Source organism: Chiloscyllium plagiosum, unplaced genomic scaffold (genome assembly GCF_037043375.1).
Source record: "Chiloscyllium plagiosum isolate Xiang-an unplaced genomic scaffold, Cpla_swu_hap1 HiC_scaffold_16, whole genome shotgun sequence".
NCBI classification, from domain to species: Eukaryota; Metazoa; Chordata; class Chondrichthyes; order Orectolobiformes; family Hemiscylliidae; genus Chiloscyllium; species Chiloscyllium plagiosum.
Genome location: NW_028270154.1, coordinates 88,707,399 through 88,724,959, shown reverse-complemented (window position 1 = coordinate 88,724,959; position 17,561 = coordinate 88,707,399). Strand labels below are relative to the sequence as shown.

The 17,561-nt window shown below is 42.5% G+C and overlaps 1 protein-coding gene across 1 annotated transcript in view; it reads right to left on the bottom strand.

The window, feature by feature from the left end:
- Positions 1–1,457: 1,457 nt before the first annotated feature.
- Positions 1,458–17,561, bottom strand: part of cdc23 (CDC23 (cell division cycle 23, yeast, homolog)) — a 53,305-nt gene continuing 37,201 nt past the window's right edge. Inside the window, exons 10-16 of the mRNA XM_043704075.2 lie at positions 16,215–16,368; positions 14,147–14,266; positions 13,984–14,059; positions 13,249–13,310; positions 11,366–11,444; positions 2,663–2,782; positions 1,458–1,782 (exon numbers count right to left, since the gene is read on the bottom strand). Coding sequence (XP_043560010.1) covers positions 1,615–1,782; positions 2,663–2,782; positions 11,366–11,444; positions 13,249–13,310; positions 13,984–14,059; positions 14,147–14,266; positions 16,215–16,368 — 779 coding nt within the window. The 3' untranslated portion in view covers positions 1,458–1,614. The remainder of the gene's footprint in view (positions 1,783–2,662; positions 2,783–11,365; positions 11,445–13,248; positions 13,311–13,983; positions 14,060–14,146; positions 14,267–16,214; positions 16,369–17,561) is intronic.

Here is a 17,561-nt window from a genome sequence, read left to right as displayed (position 1 = left end):
TCACAATGTACCTGCAGTTTTTAAAGAAATGTTACAGTGCTAACTTTGAAAGTTCAGTCAATGGGATTGTTGAACACTAATTTCTAATGAAGATCAAATGAGCTTTAACTATCAGAACTTGATACAATACTCCTAATAATAGGTTGGGTTTCTTTTTAAGCAGCCCCTCCAAACTAATTCATACTAAGTATGTAGCCCTTGGGCTACAAGGCATTGAACTTAATGTACCAAGAAAAGCAACAATTTTAAGGAAACTGTTAATACTTCATTCTTGTTGTTATAGCATAACAGGACCTATTGCACAGCATTCTTAATTAGCATCTTCTAAGAGATTGTATGTGCTTGTCAATGCCAAAGATACCTCTTGTACTTAAGACAGTCCATGGTATTGTTGTAACTTCAAATCCTTTTAAGTTGGTGTCTACTCTTAACTGTTTTGTAACTTGCCATATGCATGTGAAATTAAAATGAATTTCTTAAATACATAATGGCATATCCTGCTACAGTGTTGCTACAAGCAGTGGAGTCCACAGGTCAGCTATATCATTTGATATGAGAGTTACTGCTGATTTATGTCGTATTTAAGTGGGGAGAAATTGCAGAATGTTGCTGTAGAGGTGGATTTGGAGTGCCTAGGTACACTAGTCTCAATCCCTTGTGACTGGACAGGGAGCAGGAAAGTTTTCCTGCAGCTGTAAAAAGTATTGGTGAAACCACAACAGGACAGCAACATTCCTCTGCCTGTGCATAGTCAACAACACTGACTTCTAATCATGGAGTCCATGGCTGTACACCAACCCTAGAGGTCTGTGTAGACAAAGAGGGATTGCTGTTAGAAAATTGTATAGTCTTGGTCATCTTACAGGAAAAAGGGCCATTGTTCACTATACTACTTGTAATGCAGTCATTTTCTGATTGCTGGAATGAGGGGCTGTGAACAAAAGTTTGACAAGTTGGACCTATATCCTTTGGAGTTTACTGAAACAAGATCCTGAGATCTTGGATATGAAAGAATGTTTCCACTTGCAGAAACCAGAACTAGTGGGACACCCTTTTTAACAATAAAGGGGTCTCTTAAATGGGAAATGGAGATTGAGAGAGATTTCTAGTGAGTTATTTTAAGGGTCCAAAAGCTGAGTACAGTTGAGATCAGAGGTGAGGGACCAAATGGCATACTCTTGCTCCTAATTGCTTTTCTGCTAGATACTGATTTGAATGGCTATAAACTGATTTAGCTGAAGTTTTAATTAAATTCAGAGGAATATTGAAATGCTGATGTTGACTGATCAAGTGAAACTGAAAGATGAGGGAGTCCAGTTCTTCACAACTGTCTGGATGTACCTAGCTCTGGTCATTTGCTTAAGGATTTGAGTATTAATGGAAGTTGGGGACTGGGGGGGAAAATATTTTCTATTTAGATAAATAACATTTTAAAGAATATTCTACCAAGCCAGGAATGTGTGTATAAACATTTAATATTTACAGATATGCAGTAAACTTGAAAGAGATCGTTCAAGTTCCAAATAGTAGCAATTGACATGCCCTCAGTTATTGAGGCTATATCAAAGCCAATAGTGGGAGATGTATTGGTTTCTGATAGCAGCACTGACACGTTCATGGTGTGATAGAAGATAAATTGAGTGGTGGCAGTTTTGCAGAGGGGGTATTGACTCCAGGGACAAATGTCCGTGATATGTCAGCACCAATGGGTGTTGCTGTCACATCACCTTGACTGCGAAGCTGTGAAATTTGTCTCAGGAGAGCTTTTCCTTCTTCTCTAGTCTGGAACAAATTACATTAAGATTAAATCACAGCAAAAACATTTTAACTTTGTTCTCAATTGTTCAAAAATTTGCGATTTGAATGCAACAAGAAACTGAAATGAACAAGTAACACAGCAAAATAATTCCTTTTGCTCTTTTTTCAAATGGTGTCAGAGGCACAGAGTACTGCACTTCTCAGCATGTTATTTGGCTTATACAGTTCATATAGTTTACTACCAAAACATCAAAGAGGCCAGATTACCAAGAGCATACATTTCAAGTAGTGCACCAGTTGTCTCACTGTCTCCCATTCTGCTTTTGGGATGGTAGTGGATGAATTGGCCTTTCACCTATGGTTCGATCTAGTGCAGATTAGCAGATGGGATTTGGATTTGAGGTTTTCCCTATTCTAGTGAGGGTTTTTGTTTACCATTCAACAATTCAAATCTTGAAGCTGGTGGGGATTACTAATGGTAGTAATGTCTCTAAAAGTAATCAAAAGGGGTTTTTCTGGGGAAATATGTTTAGTTTAGATTAGATTACTTAGTGTGGAAACAGGCCCTTCGGCCCAACAAGTCCACACTGACCCGCCGAAGCGCAACCCACCCATACCCCTACATGTACCCCTTTTTACCTAACACTACGGGCAATTTAGCATGGCCAATTCACCTGACCTGCACATCTTTGGGAGAAAACCGGAGCACCCGGAGGAAACCCACGCAGACACGGGGAGAACTCGCCTGAGTTGGAAATTGAACCCGGGTCTCTGGCGCTGTGAGGCAGCAGTGCTAGCCACCGTGCTGCCCACATGTTATTGAACATTAGCAAAATACTTGAGTTCCAACTACAGCATATGGTCAATTCAAAGAATTTGATAAAGATTGGTGGTTAAGACTTACATCATTGTAATCACAGCATTTCTGTGCACAAACTGATGCCTCATCCCATCGTTTACACTTGAAATAATACTGAGCCAGAGCTCTAAACGCAGTGCTCATTTCATGATGCTCCAGAATCTCCTAAAAATGTGAACAAGGATAATTAGGTGAGGGAGAAACTTAAAGCCTTACACATACGTTTCTCCGAACACACGTTGTAGTTCTTGAGATACAATGCAAACTATATTTACACCACAGCTTGCAAAGTGAATTTTCTTAAACCTGGTAGACATAGCAAGCACTGTACAAACTTATCATTTTGCTCTCCCCATTTATTTTTTAAAGTAACCCCCCAAACACATTGATGCTTTGAAAGTCCAGGTTGTATTTGTTGGCGATTGTATCTGTGTGAGCAAGTGTTAAGACTGCATCACACCATCCTCCAACATTCACAGTTTTCTGTGATAAGGTTGTAAGAATTTATTTATTCAGGACGTTTTGTTCTCTATGAAGTATGGTAGATACATTGAGCTAAGTCATTGAAGAGCATGCCAGCACAAAGAAGGGAGAGAGAGATGTCTGTGTAGTTTAATCACTACCGCAAAGATTCAGCTTCAGAATAGGGTTTATGCAGAATGTTCCATCATTCAATAAGATCAACTTGCAACGTGTGCCAAAACTAGACTACAGCAACCACAGAAGAGATGGACAATGACTATTGTGGGGAGTGACAGGCACTAAATATGTGGGAAACTGAGCTCAAGAAATGGCAGGTTTGAGTGTTAAATGTCCATGAGGAGAAAGTGAGGTCTGCAGATGCTGGAGATCAGAGCTGAAAATATGTTGCTGGAACACATTTGTTGCTGGAAAAGCGCCTGAAGAAGGGCTTATGCCCGAAACGTCGATTCTCCTGTTCCCCGGATGCTGCCTGACCTGCTGCGCTTTTCCAGCAACACATTTTCAGCTGTTAAATATCCATGGCTACAAGATGCTCAGAAAAGACAAAGATAAAAAGGAGAATAATAGGCATCTTTGGCTAAAGGAAAAGGTGACTACAATTACATCTATTGACCCCCCCACCAACTTGTGGGGAGGATTAGATTAGATTCCCTACAGTGTGGAAACAGGCCCTTCAGCCCAACAAGTCCACACCGACCCTCCGAACAGCAACCCACCCAGACCCAGTCTCCTACATTTACCCCTTCACCTAACACTACAGGCAATTTAGCATAGCCAATTCACCTAACCTGCACATCTTTGGACTGTGGGAGGAAACCCATGCAGACAAAGGGAGAATGTGCAAACTCTATACAGACAGTTGCCTGAGGTGGGAATTGAACCCGGGTCTCTGGCGCTGTGAGGCAACAGTGTTAACCACTGTGCCACCTACTAGGCTGTAGCGGGACAAATACGTACAACACATCAGAGCTGTAAACACCTATTATAATGGGAGACTAATTATCAATATATAGACTGGAATAGTGGTAGCCTAAGGTGCAGACATTTCTAGATTGTATTCAGGAGAATTTTCTACAGGTCCAGCAAGAAAGTATACATTGTTGGATGTAGGATCTTGGAAACGAGGTGGCCCAAGCAACATTTGGGGGACAGTGACCATTATATCACAAGGTTTAGAATGATACTAGTCTAGATTAGAGTGGTGCTGGGAAAGCACAGCAGATCAGACAGCATCCGAGGACTAGGAAAATCGACATTTCGGGCAAAAGCCCTTCATCAGGAAGTGATACTAGAATGATACTAGTCTATCCACATTAAGACTAATCAACTGGCAGAGGCAGGAACTGGACAGACTTTCTCTTCAAAGAGATGGTTCAGGCACAGTCGTGATGTATTCACATAATCCCTATACTGGGGAAACAGGCCAATTGGCCCAACAAGCCCACACTGACGTGTTCCCCATCCCTATTACTTTACATTTCCCCTGACTAAAGAACCCTGAACACTATAAGCAATTTAGCACAGCCAATTCACCTAACCTGTACATCTTTGGATCGTGAGAGGAAATACATACAGGCACGGGGCGATTGTGTGGAGCTTGCACAGTCACCCGCGATTAGAATCGAACCCTGACGCTGAAAGGCAGCAACGCTAACCACTTAGCCACCGCGCTGCCCCAAAACTTTTAATTTCAAATTTTTATTGAATTCAAATTCTACCACTTAGTGATAAAGCCACTAGACCATCACCTCCCCTTGTCAGAAAATGGTGGGACAAGCAATCTCCTTTGTTAACCAGAGAGCTCTGAATTTAAGTTTAAAAAACATAATTGAGATGCAAGACAAATTCAGAAGGAAGGTGAAACAGTAAAGAAGAGGGATTATGTAAAGACTGAGAATTGACACAAAGGGAAAATCCAAAGCATTCACAAACCCAAAGATTAGAACCAAAAAAAAGGATTTAAACTTGGAAGTAAGGGGCGTGGCTGAGGTGTTTGCAGCTGTCTTGACCAGAGAGGCAGATCCTTCCCAGGTCGTTGTGACAGAGGAGGAATTGAATAAGATGTCAGTACTTAAAATTGATAACACACCAGGGCTGGATACAATGCATCCAACAATTTTAAAGTATGTGATGGCAGAAATTGCAGAGTCACAAACAATCATTTTTCAATCTTCTCTAGGTTTGAGTATGGTGCCTGAGGATTGGTGATTTGCAAACATTACTTCCATACGCACAGAGGTGTGCGAAGAGTATAGACAGAGTATAAAATAAAGGCTATGATTCTGGACCTTCCTTTTAATTAACCTTAAACCTATTCAATGACGTTCTGACATATCTCTCTAACCAGAGTTTAGGGTCATTACCACCGCACCACAAGAACCCTCATTTCTGTTTCCAAATATCAATCTGCTCAGAGATGGTAAGAAACTACTATACCCGGCTTCCTGTCCCACAGGTATAAACACTACCACTGTATCACAATGTACTATTGTGTGTATAAGTGTGTGGACATCATCAAAGATGACAGGGCAGGACAGATCGTGAGAATTGTTCACAAAAAACTCTTCTAGGCTACATTAATAGGACAGAGAGTAAAAGAACAGGAAACCTATGCTGAACCTATATAGGACTGGTTAGATTTCTGCTGGACTATTGTATATAGCTAACGTAACACCCTTGTACAAGGAGGGAGGGAGAAAGAAGATGGGATATTAAAGACCGGTTAAACCTGACCTCAGTCATCGAAAAAATTTGAGTGTTCATTATTAAGGATGAGATTATGGATCATTTACACACACAGGTGTCTCTGCTTTTGCACACCCTTTAGAGTAGTACATTACTAGGGCTCTTGTGATGCAGTGGCAGTGTTTATACCTGTGGGACAGTAAGACATGAGATAGCTTTGGCAAATAGAATTAAGGAGAATCCAAAGGGTTTTTACAAATATATTAAGGACAAAAGGGTAACTAGGGTGAGAATAGGGCCCCTCAAAGATCAGCAAGGCGGCCTTTTGTGTGGAGCCACAGAAAATGGAGGAGATACTAAACGAGTATTTTGCATCAGTATTTAATGTGAAAAAGGATATGGAAGATATAGAATGTAAGGAAATAGATGGTGACACCTTGCAAAAATGTCCATATTACAGAGGAGGAAGTGCTGGATGTCTTGGATCGCATAAAGCTGAATAAATCCCCAGGACCTGATCAGGTGTACCCGAGAACTCTGTGGGAAGCTAGAGAAGTGATTGCTGAGCCTCTTGCTGAGATATTTGTATCATCGATAGTCACAGGTGAGGTGCCGGAAGAATGGAGGTTGGCAAACGTGGTGCCACTGTTTAAGAAGGGTGGTAAGGACAAGCCAGGGAACTATAGACCAGTGAGTCTGACGTCAGTGGTGGGCAAGGTGTTGGAGGGAATCCTGAGGGACGGGATATACATGTATTTGGAAGGGCAAGGACTGATTCGGGATAGTCAACATGGCTTTGTGCGTGGGAAATCATGTCTCACAAACTTGATTGAGTTTTTTGAAGTAGCAACAAAGAAGATTGATGAGGGCAGAGTGGTAGATGTGATCTATATGGACTTCAGTAAGGTGTTCGACAAGGTTTCCCATGTTTAGCAAGGTTAGATCTTGCGGAATACAGGGAGAACTAGCCACTTGGATACAGAACTGGCTCAAAGGTAGAAGACAGAGTGTGATGGTGGTGGAAGGTTGTTTTTCAGACTGGAGGCCTGTGATAAGTGGAGCACCACAAGGATTGGTGCTGGGTCCTCTACTTTTTATCATTTACATAAATGATTTGGATGCGAGCATAAGAGGTACAGTTAGTAAGTTTGCAGATGACACCAAAATTGGAGGTGTAGTGGACAGTGAAGAGGGTTACCTCAGATTACAACAGGATCTGAACCACATGGGCCAATGGGCTGAGAAGTGGCAGATGGGCTTTAATTCAGATAAATGCGAGTTGCTGCATTTTGGGAAAGCAAATCTTAGCAGGACTTCTACAGTTAATGGTAAGGTCCTAGGGAGTATTGCTGAACAAAGAGACCTTGGAGTGCAGGTTCATAGCTCCTTGAAAGTGGAGTCGCAGGTAGATAGGATAGTGAAGGGGACATTTGGTATGCTTTCTTTTATTGGACAGAGTATTGAGTACAGGAGTTGGGAGGTCATGTTGCCACTGTTGGAATATTGCATGTAATTCTGGTGTTCCTATTGGAAAGATATTGTGAAACTTGAAAGGGTTCAGAAAAGATTTACAAGGATGTTGCCAGGGTTGGAGGATTTGAGCTTTAGGGAGAGGCTGTACAGGCTGGGGCTGTTTTCCCTGGAGCGTCGGAGGCTGAGGGGTGACCTTATAGAGGTTTACAAAATTATGAGGGGCACGGATAGGGTAAATAGACAAAGTCTTTTCCCTGGGGTCGAGGAGTCCAGAACTAGACAGCATAGGTTTAGGGTGAGAGGGGAAAGATATAAAAGAGACTTAAGGGGCAACTTTTTCACGCAGAGGGTGGTACGTGTATGGAATGAGCTGCCAGAGGATGTGGTGGAGGTTGGTACAATTGCAACATTTAAGAGGCATCTGGATGGGTATATGAATAGGAAGGGATTAGAGAGATATTGGCCAGGTGCTGGCAGGTGGGACTAGATTGGGTTGGGACATCTGGTCAGCATGGACGGTTTGGACCAAAGGGTCTGTTTCCATGCTGTACATCTCTATGACTCGGAAGTGCATGATAATATAGGGTTGAGTCAGCACAGCTTTGTCATGCCTGACAAATCTGTTCGAATTCTTTGAGAATGTAATAAGTTCGACAAAGAAGAGTCCGTGGATGTGATCTATTTGGATTTCCAGAAAATCTTTGACAAGGTGTCATACGGGAAGCTGCTAAATAATAAAAGATAATATTATATTACCCTTGGTGTTAAGGGTAAGGTGCTGACATGGATAGAGGATTGGCAGACTGGCAGAAGGCAGAGTGGGAATAAAAGGGTCTTTTTCAGGATGGCAGCTGGTGATTAATGCAGTTCTGTAGGGGTTAGTGTTGGGACCTCAGCTATTCACATTGTACATTCACAGGTACAGGCGAATGTTAAGGGTTTGAGAGTCCATTCAGTATTCTAACAACAGTAGGGTAGAAACTGTTACAAAACCGGCTGGTGTGTAACAGTTTCTACCCTACTGTTAGAATACTGAATAGACTTTCAAACTCTTAACATTCGCCTGTACCTGTGTTTTTGTTTTTGCTGCTGTTTACCTATTATTTACAATCTATGCTACTTAACTCTGTGATCTGCCTGTATTGTTCACAAGACAAAGCTTTTCACTGTGCACCAGCACACGTGACAATCAATTCAACTCCATTCAATTCAATACTTTAACATGCACAAGGAACGGAGGGTATTGTATCATCTGCAGAAGGACTTGGACAGGCTTGGAGAGTGGGCAAAAGAAATGGCAGATGAAATATAGTGTGGCAAAGTGTGAGATTATAGACAATAGGTGCAGGAGTAGGCCATTCTGCCCTTCGAGCCAGCACCACCATTCATTATACTCATGGCTGATCATCCTCAATCAGTATCCTGTTCCTCCCTTATCTCCATAACCCTTGATTCCACTATCCTTAAGAGCTCTATCCAACTCTTTCTTGAAAGTATCCAGAGACTTGGCCTCCACAGCCTTCTGGGGCAGAGCATTCCATACACCCACCACTCTCTGGGTGAAGAAGTTTCTCCTCAACTCTGTTCTAAGTGGCCTACCCCTTATTTTTAAACTGTGTCCTTTGGTTCAGGACTCACCCATCAGCGGAAACATGTTTCCTGCCTCCAGAGTGTCCAATCCTTTAATAATCTTATAAGTCTCAATCAGATCCCCTCCCAGCCTTCTAAACCCAAGCCTATATGAGCCCAGTTGCTCCAATCTTTCAACGTAAGATAGTCCCGCCATTCTGGGAATTGACCTCGTGAACCTACGATGCACTCCCTCAATAGCCAGAATGTCTTTCCTCAAATTTGGAGACCAAAACTGCACACAATATTCCAGGTGCGATCTCACCAGGGCCCTGTACAGCTGCAGAAGAACCTCTTTGCTTCTATATTCAATTCCTCTTGTTATGAAGGCCAGCATGCTATTAGCTTTCTTCACTGCCTGCTGTACCTGCATGCTTGCTTTCATTGACTGATTTACAAGAACACCCAGATCTCTCTGTACTGCCCCTTTACCTATGTTGACTCCATTTAGGTAGTAATCTGCCTTCCTGTTCTTGCCACCAAAGTGGATAACCATACATTTATTCACATTAAACTGCATCTGCCATGCATCTGTCCACTCACCTAGCCTGTCCAGGTCACCCTGTAATCTCCTAACATCCTCCTCACATTTCACCCTGCCATCCAGCTTTGTATCATCAGCAAATTTGCTAATATTACTTTTAATACCATAATCTATATCATTAATGTATATTGTAAAAACCTGCAGTCCCAGCACTGATCCCTGCGGTACCCTGCTGGTCACCGCCTGCCATTCCGAAAGGGAGCCGTTTATCACTACTCTTAGTTTCCTGTCAGCCAACCAATTTTCATCCAAGTCAGTATTTTGCCCCCAATACCACGCCCCCTAGTTTTGCTTACACTTTGGTTGGACGAATACAAAAAGCTCTGGGAATCTGAAGCACAAAGGGACTTAAGAGAATGCAGAACTAGGACTCCTAAGGTTAAAATGCAGGTCCACTTGGTAGTTAGGAAAACGAATGCAATGTTAGCATTCATTTCAAAAGGGCTAGAATACAAGGGCATAAGATATAGGAGCAGAAATTCAGCCATTCAGCCCACTGAGTCTGTCCCGCCATTCAATCATGGCTGATAGGTTTCTCATCTCCATTCTCCCGCTTTCTCCACATAACCCTTGATTCTCAGGAACCTATCTATCTCCGTCTGAAATATACTCAATGATCTGGCCTCCAAATCCTTCAGTGGCAATGAATTCTATAGATCCACCACTCACTGGCTGAAGTTTCTCCTTAGTTCCATTCAAAAAGGTTCTCTCTTTACTCTAAGGCTGTGCCCCAGGATCCTAGTCTCTCCTACCAATGGAGGCATCTTGCACCCCAGCTCCTGACTACTGTTTGGTTTTTTGACCTTTGTGGTTCCTCAATTTTACCCCACACAGATTCTACACCATCTGACCCTACTTCATTTCTTACTAAGAAGGCAACCTCACCCCCCTCTGCCAACCTGCCTGTCTTTTCAGTAGGATGTATATCCTTGAATATTCAGCTCCCAATCCTGATCCCCTTGCAGCCGTGTCTCCGCGATGCCCACAACATCATACCTGCCAATTTCAATCTGCACCACAGGCTCATTTACCTTATTCCTCATACAGCGTGCATTCCAATATAACACCTTCAGTCCTGTAGTAACCGTCCCTCTTCTCAATGTCATTTGTTTGTCCAGTGTGCTTGGAGTTTGATTGCTAACCTTTAAAGTACACTCTGTCCTGTGTGTGCTGCAGACTTTAATAACCTCTCCTGAGTTCTGCACCCTTACCTCCTCCTTTAATTCGGGTTTTCGAATTTCCACTATAACTGAAGCCACTCCCTATCCTGACTTAGAAAATATTGCCATTCCTTTAATGTCATTGGCTCAAAATCCTGGAATTCCCTCCCTCAGGGTGAAATGTCCAGAGTTTCCAATAAAGTAAGGGAAACAGACAGTTATAGAGAGAAACTATTTGTTGCCGGTGGAGGAGCCTGTAACTGTGGGACACGATCCAAAAATTAGAACCAGCCCTTTCACGAGTGAAGTTAGGGAACACTTTTAAGCACAAAGGTAATGGAATTTTGGAAATATTCTGCAAACAACTAATCTAGATCAATAGTTCAATTTTAAATCTGTGGTTGATGCATTTACCAAAAATATTCAGGAATGCAAGGCACAATGTATCTATGAAGTTATGTGGCAGACCAACCATGACTTAGTCCAATGGAAGAACAGGCTCAATCCACTAATCCTGTCTGAAATTCACTACCTGGTTCAAATCTTGAGCTTTTAACAAGCTGCAAAGACAGATGGTCACAATGTGCTAACAGAACAAAAGGATACAGAACATGGATTAAAAAAAAACACACTAGAGGGGTCAGATCGGAAGTCTTCCTTTTGCAAATGAAACAGCAGCAGAACAAATACTTGTGTTTCTGCTACCTTGGATCCACAATGTTATCTACACTGGTTCGGGTCTGCCAGTGTCACATGACCCTTGAAGAGACTTACCCCACAATCACAGATGTCTTGGACATATTTGATGTAGCACTGTGCTGCTTGATCTGATTCACCTAACTGCTCGTGAATCCTGCGACATTATGGAAGGAAATAGACATTAAGTCAATACGGCCCAACCAACACTGAGAGACTGGCAATGTTGGCAGCATTACAGACTACATTAGGTGTCTGCTTATACTTCCTCTGCCAATTCCACAACCTTATGTAGTTTTTGAAACAAAACAGAAGTTGCTGAAAAAGCTCAGCAGATCTGGCAGAGTCTGTGAAGAGAAATCAAAGTTAACGTTTCAGGTCCAGTGACCCTTCCTCAGAACCTGAGGAAGACACTGCCAGACCTGCTGAGCTTTTCCAGCAACTTCTGTTTTTGCTTCCGATTTATAGCACTCGCTTTCAGTTTTTATTTATGTCATTTTTGTTTGGCTACAAACAGATTAGAATATCCTTTGTAAAGAAGTTTTAACACAGTAAGATATAACTGAGATCTCAGACTTAATAAAACAAAAGTGCAGCTTAATGTGTCCCACTGTTTGATCCTCTGTTCAGACTGCTACAGGAAGCAGTGTATTAGTACACAGCAGGGGCACAGCGGCTTGCCTTCCCACTTGTCATTTCCAATCTTAGATGTGTGTTCTCAACCAAATCACTTTGGTCCATCTCTCAGCAACTGCTTCACAATGGAACAGGCAGTTAAGGACAAGTCAGTTAACTGGAATCTTGCATTAGTAATTAGTAGAGGGGTCAGTAATCTTCTACCTCTACGTCTCCTGGTTAAGAGGAAAGTTGAGGAGACCATGGGAGTGGATGTAGGTTTGCTCACTGAGCTGGGAGGTTCGTTTTCAGATGTTTCGTCACCATATTAGGTAACAACAGTGAGCCTCCAGATGAAGCACTGCTGGCATGGTCTGCTTTCTATTTATACCACCAGTGCTTCATCTGGAGACTCACTGATGATGTTACCTAGTATGGTGACGAAACGTCTGAAAACAAACCTTCCAGCTCAGCGAGCATCCAGAACCTCAACCTGAGCTACAAATCTTCTCAAAACTCGCTAACAGTTGGAGTCTGGAACTCACTGTCTGAAACTCTTGTAACATTTAAATAGTATTTAGCAATTTATTTCCATTGCCAGAGCCTTCAGGGCTATGAGCCAACGGTTGGACGATGGAATTAGTAGAGTCAGATTTTTGATGATCCGTTCGACATGGGCTGAATGGTCTGCTTCTGTGCTGTAAGTCTATAAATAGGGCAGAGAGACTTTGATTTCAAATACAAATCAACTTCATTTCTTCCCGTTTTTACAACTTCCTATTTTCTCCTTCACTGCCAGGATGACTCTTGGTTGTAGGAGCAGGTTACTGCAGATGCTGGAACAAGTTCTGAAAGCAAGAAAATGCTGGGGAGATCACAGCAGGTCAGGCAGCATTCATGGAGAGAGACAGCATGCTAACATTTTGAGTCTGGACTCTTTGCTGATATACTTTTTGCGGTTCGCCACATCTACCTTACCAAACAGTTAATCTCATTTGTGCCATTATTCTTAAATCCGGAGGCTATTGTTACCAGTTGCTACCTACTGAACCTTTCAAATCTTTTGGCATCAGTCACCATAACCTTAAGCTCTAACATTCGAAACATCTAAAGCTATAAACTGTTATGATTGAGATTATTCAAGTGAACCATCACTAACCTTTCCAAGACACTAATAATCTTTAGCAATTTTCCTCATTGCATTTCTTTTGATAAGATAACAAACACCAACTTTTCCATAATATGAATTTGTAAAATAGTCTGGTTGGAACATTCACCCACTTTCCAGGATATGACGAAACCAACCTTCACAATCGTTTGAGAGCTCTCCGCGGGGAAACACTTACTTTGCTAGTTTGACCAACGCCATTTTCTCGACATCACCAACAGAAAACGCCCTCCAGTAACACTGCCAATGAGAGACAGAAAGGAAGACAAGTCACTTGTTTCAGGGTCTCGTGGCAAACCGGTTGGACAGCACAACATGGGAAGCAGTCTTCTCAAACAGGTTGTGTAAGTGTGGCTCCCACAAGCAAGGATTGTTACAAGTTAATCCACTGATCTGAACTGAGTATAGACAGAAGAATCTGAAGTAAAAACAATGACTGCAGATGCTGGAAACCAGATTCTGGATTAGTGGTGCTGGAAGAGCACAGCAGTTCAGGCAGCATCCTTGGATGCTGCCTGAACTGCTGTGCTCTTCCAGCACCACTAATCCAGAAGAATCTGAAGTGTCTAACCAACTCGAAAATCTCTTCAATTGGGAATAACAGACAATATAATACTGACAAATAGCATGCAAACAACAGGGATAATACAGACAATTCTAATGAGTGATTTTAAGAAAAAGAAATAAACATAACCATTTTTACCAGACAGACTTTTAGCAGGGATGGAAATGGCAATGCAAGCTCTTGGGCTTATGCCCCCTGCTTTTATTGTGAAATCCTTTGGATTATTTAACTGATTTGAAACCACTGTTTTTCGCAATTCTCTGCTGAAGCTGTATGAAGTTATCATCGTTTACAGGGCCACTCTCAAAATCAGTTTAATTTCTGAATAAAAACAAGGCAGGAAAGTACCTTCTTGGCTTCAGGCAGCTGATTCAGCTTTTCATAACATTCACCCAAAGCGATGAGCATTCGAGAGTCATTCGGTCTGTGGGGAAAAGACACACTGTTTCCAAATCTTCCCAAATTCCAGGCAGCATGTGGTACTGTAGCTTTATTCCCTGCAGTGACTTACCTGAGCTGATGGGCTCGTCTGTAATAATACAAACAATAAAACGGCATCTTGAGGATCTCATACGTCTGTCCCAGTCCGTACCAAGCTCTGTAATCTCGTTTATTCACCTCAATAGCATGCCTGCAGGAACACAAGGAGTAACTGGTAAAGGCTGCTCTCTCATGGGCTACAGAGCTAACCAAAGGCACTTTTCTCAGAATCCTGCTCAGACTCCATCTTTAGCCTCAGGATGGATATATTAGACTCAGAGCAGCTACACATTCTCCATAATTATACCAGGGCTGAAAGGGTTACATTCAGACTAGTTACATAAATTTAATGTTTCCCATTGAACCATCACAAAATGCAGATTCAGCCTCCTGTAGAGTAACTGTCCAACTCAAGGCAATACATTTTAGGAAGGGTGTAAAGTCATTTCTTAAATGGCAGGAGTTTGGAAAGTATAAAATGTACAAGGGATCTGAAGTGCCCTTGTCAGTAAGTCATTGAAGGTTAATATGCAGACGCTATTAGGAAGGCTAATGGAATGTTAGCCTTTATTACACAAGGATTTACTTATGGGAGTAATGAAGCTTAGTTAGACCGCACATGGAGTAGTGTGTGCAGTCCTGGGCTCCTTGCTTTGGAAGGATATTACTGCCACACAGCAAGTGCAACATATATTCAGCAGGCTTGATTGTAGAATCATAGAATCTCTAAAGTGTGGAAGCAGGCCACACAGCCCATTGAATCCACACCAACCCTCTGAAGAGCATCCCCCTCAGACTCCTCACCCTATCCCTCTCATCCTGCATTTCCTATGGCTAACCCATCTAGCCCACAAATCTCTGGACACTACGGGGCAATTTAGCATGGCCAATCCACGCTAACCTGCACATCTTTGGACTGTGGGAGGAAACTGGAGCACCCAGAGGAAGCCCAAGCAGACACAGGGAGAACGTGCAAAGTCCATACAGACAGTCGCCCTGAGGCTGGAATCGTGAGACTAACTTATGAAAAGGGATTGGGGCAAACTGGGCCTATATTCTCTTCAGTTTTGAAGAAGTGATATTACTGAAATCTACAAAACAATGAAAGGAGTAGACAGGGTTGATGCAGGTCAGGTATTTCCTCTGGTTTGAAGGGGGCAAGTTCTAGAATAAATGGACACAGTACAAAATGAAGGGGGTGTCATTTAGGATCAAGATGTGGAGAATTTCCTTTACTTGGAAGATTGTTATGCTTTAGAATTCTGTAGGTCAGAGGGGACTAGAAAGCTCAATCTTTGAGTATGTTTATGTAGAGTTTCAGATTGCCGATTGTGAGAGGAGTAAAGGGAATTGAAGTACTCAATCAACCACAATAGTGAGCAGACTCAGCAAGGTAAATGGCCTAGTCGTGTCCGACGATAGACTGAAGACAACGGAGACAGTTTCCAAGGAAAGGGATTGGAGGAGGCTTGACAGAGATGTTCAAACACCATGAAGGGTCTGGACAGAGTAAATAGGGAGAACCTGCTGCCATGTAGGAGGGCCGAGAACAAGAGGACTCCGAGGCAGGTGAACATTAGAAAAGCCAAATATAGTCACAGAGTCACACAGCATGGAAACAGGCCCTTTGGTCCAACTCATCTACACCGACTGGATGCCCCAAATTAATCTAGTCCCATAGTGCGGGGTTAAGTTCTGAATGCATTGCCCCAGCATGTGGTAGAGACAGATTCAATCTTGGCTTTCAAAAGGGAGCTGAATAATTATCTGCAGAGAAATATTTGCAGGGAGAAGCTCTTAGGGAAACAGCTCGGATACACTGGCTTGAATGATTGAAACTATTCTCTGGGGCCACGGGGAAGGCGAAAGCTAAATAGATGCTGTCAGTGACACATCTGCAACTGTCAAGCAGCAGCAGGTATTAGACCTCAGTTAGTTTGGTTCTGCTTCATGACCAAGTCTGTCCTCCGGCATGAGGAGTGAAGCATCAGTTGAGTTTTCTATTGTAAATGAATGAAATGGGGATTCAGGGCAGTGAAATCCTGCCTGGATGTTATCAGTTGAAACAGCATGTGTAAGTGAACAACTGCGTTGCATACCTGTAAGCCTGAATAGCTGCTGATATGTTCTTCATCTCCATATACTCATGACCCATCAGCGTCCAAGCACCAAGGTAACGAGGATTTAACTTCAGTGCTCTTTGAAAGTACAGGGCTGCTTTCTCATGTTGAGACCTTAAACTGTAGTAATTGCCTTGGTGAGAAGAGAAGTGACATTAGGTTTACATTTCTGTATAACAGCTCAAAACTTAAAGGTCCAAGCAGCAAATACTAATCTGCATTTAGCCAGGTAATTAAGTATTTGAGAACCCTTAGCCAGGGAAGGCGAAATATCGCCATCTCATCAACCACTTCTGAGAAGTATTTGCCCTCCAAGTCAGCATAATATTAACCAGACATGAAAGGGCCCACTTAGGGGTGACATACAGACCCCCCACCTGTGGGGCCACATCTTAGCAACAGGTGGGGATAACATATAGGCAACTTCATAAATGCTGTCCTGTTATGGACCGGACCAGACCTCTCAAGATCTGTTAAGAGGGTAGCCCAGACCCTAATGTTTTCCTATTTTAAAAGTAGGTGTGAAATGTGTGTTCCAGACGTGAGGCAACTGGTCAAACCACTCCACATTAAGCAAAACAATTCATTTAAACACTGTAGTTAAGATACAAACAAATGAAAGAGGAATTTAGAATAACGTAACTATTAGAAAACATGGTAGGAAAACAAATAATAGATACAGTACCTATTAACTGTTCCATTATAGTAACATCCCATAAACACACCCCTTGACAAAAAAAGGTAAATTCAGACACAGATTCCTACATGTAGTTCTCCAATCCAGGAGGAAACAATACCAAGAGAGATTTCAGAGAAAGTAGCAGCTACTGTTAATAGAACATAGAACAATACAGCGCAGAACAGGCCCTCGATGTTGCGCCGACCTGTGAACTATTCTCAGCTCATCCCCCTACACTATCCCCAAATCATCCATGTGCTTATCCAAGGATTGTTTAAATCTCCCTAATGTGGCTGAGTTGACTACATTAGCAGGTAGGGCATTCCACACCCTTACCACTCTGCGTAAAGAACTTGCCTCTGACATCTGTCTTAAATCTATCACCCCTCAATTTGTAGTTATAACTGAATTCACTGACGTTTGCAACTCTTCTGGGAGCCAAACACCTTCTGACTGACAAACAAAAATCGAGGCAGCCTGGTGTCTGAGAGCTGGCCCCTCCCATCCAGGCTGCTGCCATTGTTCCAACGTTTTAACCAAAAACGTCAGAGCGGTGAGAGGAGGAGGATTGGTGAACTGAGGGCTGCTGGGAAGGGTGGGTTTTCCCGCATTAAAAGGAACTTACCTCGGGAATCGGGCCTCCATTT